We start from the raw sequence: 15673 nt of genomic DNA on the forward strand, positions 1-15673 counted from the left end.
TGACCCTTCCCAGGTATTAAAACCTGAGCTCAACGTTTGGACTTCAGAGCCGGTGAATGCATCTCTGACAGACAATGCAAGAATCACAGCTAAAGAATCCCTGGCAGATGGCCATCCAACCTCTGCTTAAAAACCTGCAATGAAGGTGAGTCACTTTTTCATATTCTTATAGCCCAATACATTTACTCCTTTCACATTCCTTTCATATTCTTAGGGTTTGACATTGGCACGATCCCTAATTTCACTGCCACTCTATGGCAGTGGATTTTCAACTGGTCCAGACTTGGTCCAGAACAAAGGCCCATCTCTGAATCCCAATGGGATTCCACTTTCACTTTTGATTTGCACTTTAGTAAAAAGGCATGAGAATGTGGTTGGCCAGAAATGTGTATCTTATTAAGAAATGGCTCATTCACTTCCCCAGCCACATTGCAGTACGAAAGGATAATGATAAAATGAGCATCTCATCAGGAGAATGTATCCTAGTGGCTGTTTGGTTTGGTCAGCCTAAGCTGGAGTCCAACATGGTGGCAACAGTTTTAATACGATCTGCCTGCTTTGGCTTCTCAAACCACCTGTGGGTCCTCCTGACAACAGACAGCTGGGTACCGATTATGAGTTTATATACAGCTTGCGGCAGGGCAATGTTTAAAAAGGTCTTACATTTCAGGGATGAACACACCACTCATTCCTAACCGGTAAAGTCACAAGTTTGCATCTGTAAACCATTGCAATAACATTCTGAGGTATCACTAATACATAGGCAACAGAACGCAGCATATTAGAATACACAAATGACTCCAAACATACTTCAGGTTGAAACCTCTTCGCTGCTGAAATGAAGACCTCAAAGGCAAAGTAATGACGACATCACAATATACATAAATCAAGAACTGCATGTGGGTTTATTTTACACTTGAGAAAACAGTGGATTTAATTGTGTGAACCAAAAAAAAAATGTACTGTACAATATTAATGATAAAACATCAAAATGTATAATTCATAGTGCATTGCTTGCTTTATTTTTATTTATTTATTTATTTTGTCAGATAGTTCCTTTGAGTACATGCATCTGGGAAGATGCAGGTGCCAGTAAAATTTCTCTATTTAACTCAAGCTGCAGGAACTAAATTTTATTCAAAAAAAGTGTGGTTTTACATTATATACACAGAAATTGAATATAAAATGACAATATAAAAAGTTAAAAGAGAAAAGCATACAGCCAGAAGGTACAAAGGAAGTTGAACAGTTTAAAATGGTACGATATGTAACATGTACTTTTTTTTTCCCTAAGCTGATGCTGGCAATTTACAAGGAACTGAATCCAACACTTGCCCCACTTTTTTCTGCTTTGTTTTAAATGTACCAATGCAGCACACTATAGAAAGGTCAGCTTGTACCAAAGCTTACATTTGTAAATAACTATAAACTGCAGTATCTTACAGGAAAAAAAGAAAAAGGGGGGAAAAGCATTTGTACATTTTTTTTAAATAACTTGCATACTTTTTTTGCCAGCCAAGTGGCAATTTTCAGCATCCAGAGGATTTGGGCATAGTGGCAACTTGGTTTATTATTTTTATTTTCTTAAACACGACTGTGGTTTTCTAACCCCTTGAGCACTTCATAGCTTTTCATCATCGTCAAAGAACTGCATGCATCTTTTCTCTGCAAATCAGACTGCAATTTTCAAAAGGGCTTTTTTTGACATTTTAACACAGTTTTGTTAATATGAAATGCCTTTTTTAAAATTAAAACACAAAATCTTCTTTTGGGAAAGGCACAACAATGCTATTACAGTCCTCAGAGGGTTAAAAAAACTGACACTACGGGGTTCTGTGACCTTTATTGTCATGGCAACTTTGTAATTTTAGGATGTCTTTTTGTTATTGTTCTTTGTGTCTTTCTTTACGGCTAAATTAACGTCTCTCAATAGTGTCTCCCACTATATTCTACAAAAGATAGCTTAACATCAAGGACAGATGTTGAAAATAAAGGTCAGACTTTGACTCACAGAAAAAGAAAAGAAAGGTTTAAAAAAAACATGCACAGATCAGACAAAGAGCATATAAATATAACTACAAAATGTATGTAAGAAAAACCAAGGTCCAGATAGGCAGTTCAGCAACAAAAGTAAGACTGATTTCAGAGGCTCAGATCAGGCCTAGTGCAGTACTATGAAGAAGTTTAGTGCAATGTTCCTGTGGTCACTTGCATACCTGGCTGCTTACCTGGACGCTAATGTTTTTCTAACTCAGTTACATAGATCAGATGGTCCTCGGGGGACTTGCCATGTGTTTTACTAAGGTGCAGTTTCACTGCATGCTTGCTTGCAAAAGTTCGGTTACAGAGCTTACACTGGAATGTGGAGCCTGAGTCCTCCTCGGCAATTCCAAGTGAGCCTAAAGTCTTATTTGTGAGGACTTTTGAAACATTCTGCTGTTCTTGAATCTGATTTAGTGGCAATTTGGACAGGTCCTTCAAACTGAACCCTAAATGTGTCTCCAAGTGACTTATGTACGTAGAAGCAGTTCTGAACTGAGAGGCACAATCATTGCAAAAGAAAACAGGGTGACCTGTGTCCAAATTCTTTAAAAACTTAGTTCCACCTGTCCTCCTTAACTGATACTTCACATTGGCCAGCCAGTGGCTAATTGTGGTCATGGAAAGACCAGTAAACTTAGAGATATGTACCCGCTCCTGTGGGCCTAGGTCCGACATAATGTACTTGCCTTCAGGAGTCTCCCTCAAGCTAGAAGCAAACTGGGCTTGAAGGATTAGAAGATGCTGAGGGTTCCAGTTGGACTGCCTACCTTTCCTCTTGTGTACTGGTGACAGTTCGTCCAGCGTCTCCTCAAAGCTACTCCCATCCGCGTCAGATTTCTCTGACACGGAAGACGGTGTCGAAGACTTGGGGGTCAAGCGCCCTGTGAGGTTCTTTACCATGTCGGAAATATCCATCAGGGCACTTTCCCTCAGAGGAGATGAGACCGAATCAGTCACGCTGGAAACCAGGGGCTTGTTTTTGGACTTCGTTAAATCAATAGGCTGATCACTGTTCTCGTAATAATACCGGTCGATAGCATCAGCTTGCTTGGCCGGAGTCGTCGAGTAAATGGGTTTGTCCAGCATACTGTTGCTAATTTTATATAACATAGCCAAAGGGTCCAAAGAAGGACTTACAGGGTTGGAAACTTTGCCTAAATGGGTATTCATGATGGATTGTAAAGCACTCAGTGGATTGATGAATGATGGCTCAGCTGAATGGTCTGTGATGATGCCCAAGTTATTACAGCCGTTTGTGACTTTTGCTTTAGGTAGCTCGGTACCGTTAAGTGCATGAGGTTCTGCTGGACTGTCCTTCTTGACCTTCTGCACTTCCGCTTCAGGGCCCTTTTTTTGCTGCTGCTGTTGCTGTTGCTGCTGCTGCTTGGTTTCCTCTGGTTTTGGAAAGTCTTTGTTCTCCTTAGCAGCAGGTGACAATGGCTTGACTGGAGAACATTTCTCTTTCTCTGCAGGCTTTTCTTCTTTTTTTATATTGATTTTGCCCGTGACCTTCTCCACTAGCTCCTCCATTGCAGAGACATTGCTTTTGTGAGGGGGTGGCGTCAGGTTCCCTGGTGAATGGATCAGTGCACTGTGTTCCGAAGACAAGGATTTTACGCTGCTGGCGTACGATGGCTGCATCTGAACACTCTGCACAGCTGGCTGAATGGGCTTAACAGTCCCCGGAAGCTGGTAAGCTGCATGAATGCTTGGATAGCCTCCCCACGAAGGTGCTCCATTCTGAGCCTTGCTTATAGCTGTTGTCACTGTATTTTCCAGGGATTTTAATATATCTATCCCACCTTTAGGGCTTTCATCTAGATCTTCCTCTCTGAGGTACTGATACACAGCCGTTGGCTCAAATTTTTCCGCAGAGTCCTCATTCTCTTCTTTAATCTTTTTGTCTGTTTCACTAACGATCACCTTTTCCTTTTCCATGTCCTTCTTCTCCTCAGAAGTTGTAGATTCGGCCGGAGAATCAGGCTGCTTTTTAATATTCGCAGCTGGTAATCTCGTGTGTGTGGTGGGAGGCAAAGGTATGGACTGGATCTTTTCTTCTACCACAGGATCCAGTACTAGCTGTTTCCCCTTTTTGGAAGCAGAATTAGTTACTTTCAAAAAATGTCCCGTGACCATCATGTGAGCAGTCAGCTGCTGCAAAGTGTCGTGAGAACTGCCGCACTCCATGCATTTTAGGATCTGGGCTTTGCGGGCCTCAAACTGCCAAGTGTAGCTAGCACCATTTTGATAGCCATAGCGGTTGTTTGGAGTCACGTAGGGGTTGGCAGTTTTCTGGTCCTTTCCTGCCTCGCTAAGTGTGCTCTCCGAAGTGATGGCCGTCGGCTCAGGTGAGCAAGGTGAAGCTAAGTCTTGAAGTGCTCGCTTTTTGGTAGAAGGCACCAGTTTGGTGATGGCTGGTACTGGTTCCTTCAGAGGCACTTTCTGGTAATGCTTTGTTTTGATCATGTGGACACTCAAGTCTTGCAAAGATTCAAAGGAATGGCCGCAGTACATGCACTTGAGCACTTTCTGGGCATCCTCTTTGCCTTCCATTTCCATAAGTGATCGCTTTCTGGGCTTTGACCACCGTTTGGTCTTTTCAGCTTCTTTATCTCGGTTGTCATCCCGATAATGTCCAGTTTCATTCATGTGCACTGTTAGCTCCACTAGTGTGTCATATGCTGCACTGCAGTCTTTGCACCGGAACTTACTGGCACCAGTGAACACAGAACCATACAGTTTATTGTTTTGCCGGTAAAGCTGCACTGTGCTGAATAGACTAGGTTCTGGGAGAAGTCCGTATGAGGTCTGCTGCAGAGTTTTGGCTAATGCCGCTTGATGCCAGTCATAACCTGAGCCACCACTGTTATTGTTACTGTTACTAGTACTACTGATACTTGTAGTGATACTAGTGTTGGTACTGGTACTAGTACTGGTACTAGTACTAGTATTGGTACTTGGGGTAGTGATAGTAGAGTTGCTATTAGTGGTATTTTCCTTCTGGCTGTTTTCATTACTCTTTGATTTTTTTAAATCCAAAGCTAAACTAGACCAGCAAGACTCCGATAGTAAATTTGCATAGACAGCTTTTATTTGTGCCAAGCTGTCCTGTGGATAGGAAGCATTGTCCAAGCATTGGTGATCTTCTCTCTCTTCTTTGGAGGAAGTGCTTTTGAAATGAGCCAGCTGGTCACTGTTTTCGCTGAATGGCGACCCATAACCTGCGTCCTGATTCGTTGCTGTGCTGACTGGAGAGTTCTGGTAACTTTGAGCCTCTTTGATCTCCGTTTCATCATTGCACATGTAGTCAGTTTCCTGGATGTCCAGAGGTAGTCCGTCATCCTCCACGCTGTCTTCATCAATCTCTGCTGCTTTCAGTTCTTCCTCAGGAACATAAGCTAGAAAAATACATAAGAAAATAAAAATTCATTACAGAACGTACACATTTCGTTTCATTCCCACCACTGTTTCTACTACAGTGAGACTGAGGCTTACATTTTAGATCGCATATCCCTATTTCTCAGCTTTATGAAGATACACATCCTGTCAATTTAAGCATGGCACTCGGCATTTTCAGTTGCAATTAAAAATATACCATGACATTTCAGCAGGATTTATGTTTAACTAACAGAATAACCTGGTATGAATAAAGCTAAGAATTCATTCTTCAGCCACTTTTTCTGAACTGCAACACTTATTTTGCCACTGCAACTAATTGGGATTTTCTGGAATAAATTAGGTAAAAGGTTGTGTTTATTTTTTTTATTTATTCATTTATTACATTTCTAAGTCTCATTTTATTTGTACAACTAAGGTCATCTGGTGAGTTTCAAAGGTAAGTAGGAATTTAAACTCAAATCTCTATCATCCAAGTCCAGCACTCGACATTACATACTACTTGAAGCACTCAACATGAGCAAAGAAGCATTTATAAAGTTATATGGTAATGAAGAAGGGCAGATGTAAAACAAATTTATCATCAATTATGAAATATTATTAAGAAGCATGTACTACTGTTACTTATAAAAAAGGTAAAGGTACCCCTGCCCGTACGGGCCAGTCGTGTCCGACTCTAGGGTTGTGCGCCCAACTCACTTAAGAGGCCAGGGGCCAGCGCTGTCCGGAGACACTTCCGGGTCACGTGGCCAGCGTGACGAAGCTGCTCTGGCGAGCCAGCACCAGCGCAGCACACGGAAACGCCGTTTACCTTCCCGCTATAAAGCGGTACCTATTTATCTACTTGCACTTAGGGGTGCTTTCGAACTGCTAAGTGGGCAGCAGCTGGGACCGAAAGACGGGAGCTCACTCCGCCACGGGGATTCGAACCACCGACCATACGATCGGCAAGTCCTAGGCACTGAGGTTTTACCCACAGCGCCACCCGCGTCCCTTTACTGTTACTTATATTAGTCCATTAATGCGAACAATGATTTGAAATGTTTATATTTTTTTCCTTCCAAACAACCTTGTGAGTGGTGTTATGAAATAGCCCTAATTTTGATTAATTTTGATAGAGGAAGGCTAAGTTTAGAAAGGGAGTCTCCATTCCAGTCTTAGAAATGGAAGACACAGGAGAAGCCTCTTTCATTTCCAAGGGCCAGGGGTAGCACCTTCTATGAAATGCTCTCTTATCTGGCACAAAACCATCAACCCTCTGATATACCTGTTGTCTCCAACCCTGACCTCCTGGGCCATCCCTGGATATTGCTTATTAAATTGGCAAATCATAACCCCAAGGTTCTGCTGTGAAGACCTGGCTGGCAGCTAATGTCTTCAGTTGCATGTTTATTTCTAAACTTTTGTTTGTTTTGCTAAGCTGGGAAGAAACAAGATCGTCCACAGGTTTACTTCCAGGCTATCACCACTTCAGAATGTGTCACACCCATTCTTACTCAGCCAGACAAGATTTTAGACTTTGTTTTATTTTAATCATTAAACCCCAACTTGAGCACAAAAGCTGAAGCTTTGGGCTCCAGAAGCTGGGAATCTTTCATACACAAAGAGTCATCACCTTACTTCACAAAAGCAATCCTGTGAAACTTTTATCCTCCTTCTATATCTCCCTTTCTGTTTTAGAAAATACCCCTATACATCCAGTGCCTTGATCTCAAGTCACACAGATGATCAAGAAGTCCCAGTACCACTCATTTCAAAGATCTTTGTTCCAGAATTTTCCTAATTGGCTTACAACCTGATCCATCTTCTTCCAGTTCCGCCTTTCCTTTCCCACCCGTGAAGCAAGTCTCAGCATCCCATTGCTCTTGACAAACCTTTTCTTCCCTTCTTCCCAGCCAATCATCTCTCATTGCCACTTTCTCTCCTGGATTCCCAACTTTGAAGCATCCCAAAACATTGGATTCTTACATGTAAAGCACACAATGTTACCTCTACTATTGTTATTTTACAGATGGCTCAGAGACATTAACATGAATAATCACATTTATTCCAATAGTCCTACTGAGCTTTATAGGAGTTACTTCCTTTTAAGTTTGTATAACCAGCCTTAGAGCTATCTATGGTTGAAGATAAATTTGAACTTGCGTATCAGAGTTCCGAGATGGATAGTCCAATAGAGCACCTTGGCAATAATGGCAACTGAGCAAGAATATACACTTGGATTTGAAAGTAAGGTAAGAACAATAAGTCACTGGGCAAATCTGCTTTCCTCTACCCATTACTGAAAGGCTGAAATGTAAGTGATGGTACAAATCAACAGGGGATTCTTTTTATTAGCGTTCCTGTTATCACAACATTAATTTAAGAAGCATTAAGATTTATGCATCTGAAATGATGCATGGTCAGATATAAATAGCGTTAAACATACCCCCACCAACCCAGTGACATCATTCATAGTGCAAAATTAGAGAATAGTTCATTTTTTTAATGTTGAAACAGCTGTCAAAAAACAGAAATACAAAAGGAACAATCCCAAGTATGGGGAGCCAATATAATTAATATATAATATAATATAATATATTATAATATAATATAGTTGAACCAGTGTGAAGTCTGCTAGATCAAAACACCATTCAAGAGTGGGCTACTGCCAACTGAGTCAATCTAAGCCTGGCAGAGAGAAAACATGCCTTATAAACAGAATTTGATTTACAGCACCCTTTTTGCCAACGTATGTTACGCCAGATTACCAGGTTATGTGACCAGGATGGTCCAGTTTGTGCTTAGTCCCGTCCCTCTCCCTCGGAACACTCATTTTTTCAGAGCATATGTGCCACAAATCTTGGCTTAGCTACAGTTGAGCCAGAATGAAGGCACTGTGACGAATCCTAACTTGCTCATTTTGTCAGATCTATGATTATTATTGCACCCTATGGCAGTGCTTTGCTACTGAAGGCTCTATTCCATAGACTTAAAATATTTAGAATAAAAGGGAGGGGGGAAATGAAAAAGTTTTAAACCTTAACAGATCAAAGAAATTTCATTAGGCAAAAGCTGGAGCACCTGGAAAATTATCGGTATGATTTAGTTGACTTAAGAGAGCAATCCTATACACAAGAAGCTGGTGTCTTGAGTTACACTACCCTTTTTGCCAGCTTAATTTATATCAGGTTGCCAGGTCATGTGACCAACCTGAATGGGTTTTGGATCCAGCCTAAGTGCCCCCATCCCACCCGTCCAGTCCTACCCCCACCATGCCCCCTTTTCAGGGCTTACTCCAGTTTAAGATCTGCCAGGCTTGGCTCAGTCAGCCGAGTCCTGGCTGAGCTGGTATGGGGGACATATGCTGGTTTACCTCTGGCTAAGATGAAGGTGAGGAAGTTAGGCCGGCATAATCTGGCTGCATGAGGACCTTCTTGGCTGAGCCAGAGATCTGCTGGATCCTAACCCACTCATGCCAGCAGATCCTCCTACAGGATTGCTCCTTAAGCCTGCTAATGACTGTTTTTGGACAATATAAAAAACAATGGTTAATCTTGACAGCGATGGGCCACAGCCAACTTCGGGCTCAAATGCTCCGTTCTCTCCCCTCTTTCTCCAGCAGTGTTGCAAGGAGGCGATTGGAAGATTTTGCTTCCTTTTTGTGACCAGACTTGTCTTTTACCAAAATGGCCCAAACCTGAGAAACTACGGCTATGACTCATTGTTTGAAATTTGTTTATTTCGAATGAGTTAGGAAACTGCTTTTTTCCGGAAAACCAAAGTTAGTATCAACCACAGTTTAGGATTCACATGCAATGCTTGACTGAAATTAATCAAAAGCGAAAGCTTCCAATTTCCTCCTTTCAAAAGCCTGTCGATCATTCCTGTCATGATAAATCATGGCTTACTGTGATGCCCAAACTACTACGATAACATGTGCAAGTGCCAAACAGTTTTTACATGTATTCTTCTTAATGGAGTTTCCTTGAAAAGCACCAAGCTAGTTTAAACAGTGTGGCTACTCACCAGGGTAAGTTTAACTGCAATATAGCTGAACAGGAAAAAAAAGGATCAGACATTATATTCTTAACATAGGCACAGAGGATGTAGGTGGATATTACAACTTCTCTGGGTATCCAGATCCTTGAAATTTTAATGGATTTATAGTTCTTGGTAAACTTAGTGGGTCAGTTTCCCACAGATAAAATGCTGTGTGTCTTCAGTTGCTGAAAGCAACTGAAATGCATTGTCGAATTAAACAATAACAAAAAAGGGATAGATATTGAAGGGACGTCATTATTGACTTACTGTGACAAGTTCCTCAGGGTAATCCTGCAGTGTTGACTTTGAATATTACATACCATTTTCTACACCTGAAGTATAAGCCCCAAGGTGCATTTAAATTATAAAGAGCTGGTGAAACCAAAGGTGACACCTTGCTACAGATTTTTGGCTCATACTAATGGTCTGCAGCACTTTAGCCTTTTGCTAAATCAGGTATGGGAAACCTGTGGCCTTCCATGTGTTGTTGGGCTCCAAGTCCCATCATCCTTGACCACTGGCCATGCTGCCTAGGGATGATGGGAGTTGGAGTCCAACAACACCTGGAATGCCACAGGTTCTCCATCTCTGTGTTAAACTATGACACAGATATCACACAACAATTCTGGGAAGAGCAGTTGGCAGCGAAAACTAAAGTAAAATGAGAGATGAATACTTAAAGCTGACAAATATAAAGCATGCAACAGAATATCCAGCTTGATTATTGGCTTACAGTAAACATCAAACTTTGCTATTGTGATGCCACCTGGTGAAACGATATAATCTTACCAAATTACGTGTTTATCGGAATCAAACTATTTTTTAAACTAGCAAATGTGATATTCATGAGCAGATGGCCATTAGATCAAAATACATCTATTCTAAGGGCCCAATTCACAGAAGTGGCAGGCATGCACCCTAAGTGATAAACATAGATTTTTGCACTGTAGTAGAAATAATTTGTACGCCATGTCAGCTCCACTCTACTAGAAACCATACTTTGCTAGAAAAACCATGTCATATGTACTAATAGGTGAGTGTGTGTATGTGTGTGTGTGTCAATGAGCTTAAGGATACAGGAAATGTTTTTCTTATATGTATTGTTCACAGAACATGGAAAAATATTTGAAATGAATGTTTGCACACAAAATGTATTTATGTATTAGGCATGTTGTGCATGCAGTGGCTCTGATCCAACCGAGAACCCAAGGAGCACCTGGAGCTCCACATTTACAGCTCTTTCAACATCCTGAGGAAAAGGAGCGTAGAAGCAATTGAATAGCGTCTCTTGCTCCCCCAATTCTAATTCTAATCTTTAGTGCACGGCCCCAGCTGCTAGATGAGAAATGGGTCTCAAGTATGTAGCACCTATTTGCCCACACAGTTCCCATCCAGCTAAAGAACCACATGGGAAGCTTTCTTTTCCATAAGCAGATCGTCCTTAGCTAGACTGCGATGATCAGGAGCAATTCAGGAAAAGAGAAAGCAGCAAAACAGGATATAGTGAAAGGTGGGGTGGAAAAAAATTCCTGACTAATGCTGGGTGGGCTTTTCCCCACGAGATAATTCTAATTGCTTACTTTGCGGATTTCTTATTTTTAAAAGCATTGGGTTTTCCTCCATAAGGAATCTTCTTTTTAAAAAAAATATCTTAGAAACATATGCTAAGATGCAAGATATTCCCCTAGGTCTCATAATTCAACAGCATTCAACATTTCGAAAATCTGTGTGCCAAAAAAAGGAGGCCTGCTTATTCCCTTTCACCTACCAGCACAGTCCAGTGCTTTTCTCTGTTACTAAGATCCATTAGACCTCCCTCTCCTCCCACCAGACCTCATTTTATTTTACTAAAAGGGACCATTTTAAAAGAATGTGGTTTCTAGTAAACTACTGCTAATAACTGAAAAAGACATTTGAAGAGAATAATACTGAATCTTATCAGGGCTAAGGAGATCCAGGAAAATAAACAAAACTTAGTCCAAGTCTTTTCTGCAGGAAAGTGCAAGAAAAAGCCAGGGGTTATCTTTCTAGGTGGGATAAAAGCCTAGATTGATATTGCCATTTGTTACTGTTAATGGGGGGGGGGGTGTACACAAAGATTCTCTTTCCCTCTCCCTCTCTCTCTCTCACACACACCTATGGATAAAAGCCCATAAATTCAGTATTACAATATTTTACTTAAAGGTAGACACATAAGTTTATCCTGCCATTTACCTTGCTCTGCATTATGCCCTTTCATAGTTGTTGAGACTTATGGTAAAAGCCATCATGTCCAGCACACCACGTTTGCTTCGGAACATAATAGGAAATCAGCTTGCTACAGTTACTAGCCATGTAAAGGTTGCACCAAAATCAGTCCAACAGAAGAAACACCTTCTTATCCCTAAAATATCATTGTACAAACTGATGCTGCTTTAACACAGAGGTCCATCTGCCAGTGCTTTTGCAAAGAGACATAAGGTATGTTTACACTCTGTCCTCTTACACCCTGTGTACTACAATGTCTGCACAGAAGAACATGGAATGAGGATCACAGTCACCCTAAGTGAGGTATTTAGGAGGTATGATGCACACAAGGTTCCCTTATCCTCAAGGCTGCCCTCTCCATTAAAGTAAAGTAAAGTAAAGTAAAGTAAAGTAAAGTAAAGGGCTCCATATACACACACAGAAAGTAAAGGGCTCCATATACACACACAGAAGCTTTGTGCATTTGAGTACATATGAGGCTTTGCATCAGCCCATGTGTGCTTTTCCGTGGACTAGCATAGTAATGCTGAATTTTATTTTTAAAGGGTTTAGAAATGCATTGTTTTTAACATTCGTGCTGCAAAAATTGCTTGTGGTTTTTAAAATGTTCTAAATTTCACACAGTACGGGGAAATGCACAAGTTTCTAACTTTGCAACAACATACACAGCTAAGCATACTGTATCAAGACCTTGTTACTGGATTTAAATAACAGAGAAGTTGCAACTGCTACCTAAAATAAATATGGCTGCAAACCTAAACACACACACTGAAAACAGCAAGACTTACTTCTGAGTAAACATGCACAGAATTGCACCATTTGCATTACAAACTGCTACACAATAATATAATATTGTGATACTTCAGTAAATACATATTGCAAAGTTAAAGCTCACTAGAAGTCTCTGAGAAAAAATTCACATAATTTATTTGCTGATCATTATTTTGTCTATAGGTATTTACATATCCTATAACCCTTCTTGGGATCAACACCAAACACTGCTCCCACACAGGCTGTACATATCTAGTTAATAATTACTCCGTAACACATATATTTTTGCTTACTCATTATCTGTGGTTGTTAACTGTACTATCGGTTGCAAGTCATGCATTTTTGCTGGGTGTAAAGATTTTCTTCTGTTATTTATACAACGTAACCTAGCCACAAACAAAGGGGAAAAGAAATATCCATAAAAAGTTTGCTGTTCACGCACAAGTGGGAAAGACAAGCATTGAGCTTGAAATTCTGCTTTTTACTTACTTTGGTTTGCGGTGCTTATAAAATGAGAGAACATTATATATTTTTATTCATGTTACTTGGCTTGTTCTATAAAAGCTTATTATAAACTGCTGCTTATATCACACAATAATAATAATAATAATTACAAACCGTTTTTATATTGTCTACTATTATTGGACAAAATTAGCTTGCTTCGATGCTCGCAATATGAGAGTGCCATACAAGGGAACACAAAGCAATTCAGAACACACTTACTGCGTTGATTTTCAACATTTAAAAAATATTCCTTATGTCAACTGAATTTACACAGCTATGCTACACTATACACATACACAGATGTGCATTTGTTAATATTATAATTCATCATGGTTTAAATTATAGAATTGCCTTGGGGGGGACATTTCATTGAAATATTCCTGTTGTTGTAGGATAAATACTTAGGATTCAGAAATAATGTTTATAGTGAAAATGTTAACACAAATAATATACACTATTTCACAAGGTCAATGTCTTCTTCTTCTTTTTTTTACACCTATAAAGTTGCTACTAACAGAGAATACACCGGGAAATAGACAGTGATGTTTTTTAAAAGCTGTTTATTCAAATTAAAAGCTTTGAAATTTTGTCCTGCAATTGTTTGCAGTCAAATGCTGCAATATTCTACATCAAGAAAAGAGAAAGGCTTGCATTTAATTGCTACTATATGAAACTGTCAGAGAGGTCAGCTAATTATTTAATGCTGTGATAAAACATTTCCCACTGAATTTCTTCCTTTGGCTCCTGTGTCAGCACAGGTATTTTAAAAGTGTGATGCAGGGTTACATTTGTGGCCTGTAATCACAGAGAAATATTTAAACCAAGCACTCTATTCTGATTTCTAGATGCCTAAAAATATACTTGCAACAACCTATATTACAGTGTACAATGCAAGCAAGCCTCTCTTGTCTCTTTTTCTGTCTCTCTCTGTAATTTTGCAGGAGGGAAATCCTACAAATTACAGCTATAGGAAGACCGAGAGTATCTGTTTTCCTGTTTTCTATTATTACATCTTGTTAAAAATCTGTGCCCATATGATATGCCTTCTGGATGCCAATGTCTCCCCATAGATATGCTGTCATCTTTGTACAGCATTAAAATTTGTGTATTCTAATGTAAGTCGACACAAGGTGCTATATATTGTATGTGTTAGTGGTATAGCACATTGTGTTTGCTTCAGTGAGAAGGTGCACACTGTAAATAACCCAGACCATGTCTGAAAAGCCAAAAGCAAATTGGATAGGATAATGATAATGTATTGTGAGGGTGGGCAATTGTATAATATTATTTATTGAATACAGTGATACTGTTTCTTAGTCACAGTTCCGTTTAAATTGTTCTATTATTTTCTGCATACATTTATTCTAGTCTGCTATACAAAACACACATTCCCCACAATCGTTATTTTAAAGGGGGCAAAAGATTACCATTATAGCAGCCACAACTGCTAAAATCTGTAAGAATTAGTGCCATCGAGTTCAACAAGAAATTGATTCCACACAGTTTTTAATTATTACTCAATTAAACTTCATGCAATTTCAGTGGTGCCAAATAATTATTTATTGAGGGCAAAATGTTTAAAACTTAATTTCAATATTGTAACTGAGCATATGTTTGTTTGTGTGTACTTCTGTTTCATAATCATAGCAACCCTGGTCACAAACAAGCTAAGCACGGTAGTTTTCAATGTAACATATTAAAATGAGAAATTTAGGGTGCAATCCTATGGCAGGGTCTGCTGGGATGTGCAACTTAGGATCTCTGGCTTGGCCGGCATTAAGTCTCCAACCCTAGCTCTGTTGAAGGTACTCCAGTGTAACTTCTCATCCCAGCGCAACCAGCTCAGTGAAAGCTAGTGTAAGTCCCCCCAAAAGGGGCACTGAGGGGCATAGTGGGAGGGAGACCACATTCAGCTTAGTCACATTACCTGGCAAGCCAGGATAGAACACTATTCCAAAGGCTGACTTTCCCTCTGCCAGACTTGGGCACAGGAGCAGTCCTGCAGCTAAACAGGGTTTGAATGTGCTCTAACTTTACATTAGCATGCTTTAAGCCAGCGTCTTGTGCATAGGGTAGTTCCCTTAATTCTGGTTGGAAACTGAAAACAGACACAGTATGTCATGTGCCCCGCATGTCCCTCTAGTCTCATTCATTTTAATATGTCTTGTGCAGAGAAGTTCATGGTAGAGTCTTTCTACATATAGGAAATGTGTAAAATCCTTCAGTTGTAACTGATCCTTTTCTTACTCTACACACGTCAAGCAAGTTAAGAACATGCTTAAATAATAATATGTATCAGCATGCTTATGCATATCTATATATTTTTGTAAAACAGGAAAACCCATTCATGCAGAATCTAAAATAAACTTTAAAGCAGATTTGCATTTTAGTTAGCTCAACTACAGTGACCTTGAGGTTAATAAACTGGCTTAAGCCCAATTTTTTTCAACTTCAAGTGCTTTGTGCTTTATGGTCTACCTCAAACTATGAACTGATAAATTTTGTGGATTCAGGAAGAGAATATTTCAAAGCAGTTTCCAGAATAATATCCAGTTAGAAATTCCCAACAACGAAAAGCATGAAGCAGAAAGTAAATAAAATGGTAACTGTTAAATATTTAGTGTACACAAAAATTGAGCATGAATCATTCTAGGGATTATAAGAAATATAAGTATGTTGCATTATGTTT

The 15673-nt window shown here is 39.8% G+C and overlaps 1 protein-coding gene across 5 annotated transcripts in view; it reads right to left on the reverse strand.

The window, feature by feature from the left end:
- Nucleotides 1-882: 882 nt before the first annotated feature.
- TSHZ1 (teashirt zinc finger homeobox 1) overlaps nt 883-15673 on the reverse strand; it is an 80083-nt gene continuing 65292 nt past the window's right edge. For all 5 annotated transcript variants that reach the window (XM_083623585.1, XM_083623583.1, XM_083623584.1 and 2 more), the window contains one exon: nt 883-5441. In XM_083623585.1, the coding sequence (XP_083479711.1) occupies nt 2236-5346 (3111 nt within the window). In that variant the 5' untranslated portion in view covers nt 5347-5441 and the 3' untranslated portion in view covers nt 883-2235. The remainder of the gene's footprint in view (nt 5442-15673) is intronic.

The sequence above is a fragment of the Podarcis filfolensis genome (genome assembly GCF_964270895.1).
Source record: "Podarcis filfolensis genome assembly, chromosome: 7".
Classification (NCBI taxonomy): Eukaryota; Metazoa; Chordata; class Lepidosauria; order Squamata; family Lacertidae; genus Podarcis; species Podarcis filfolensis.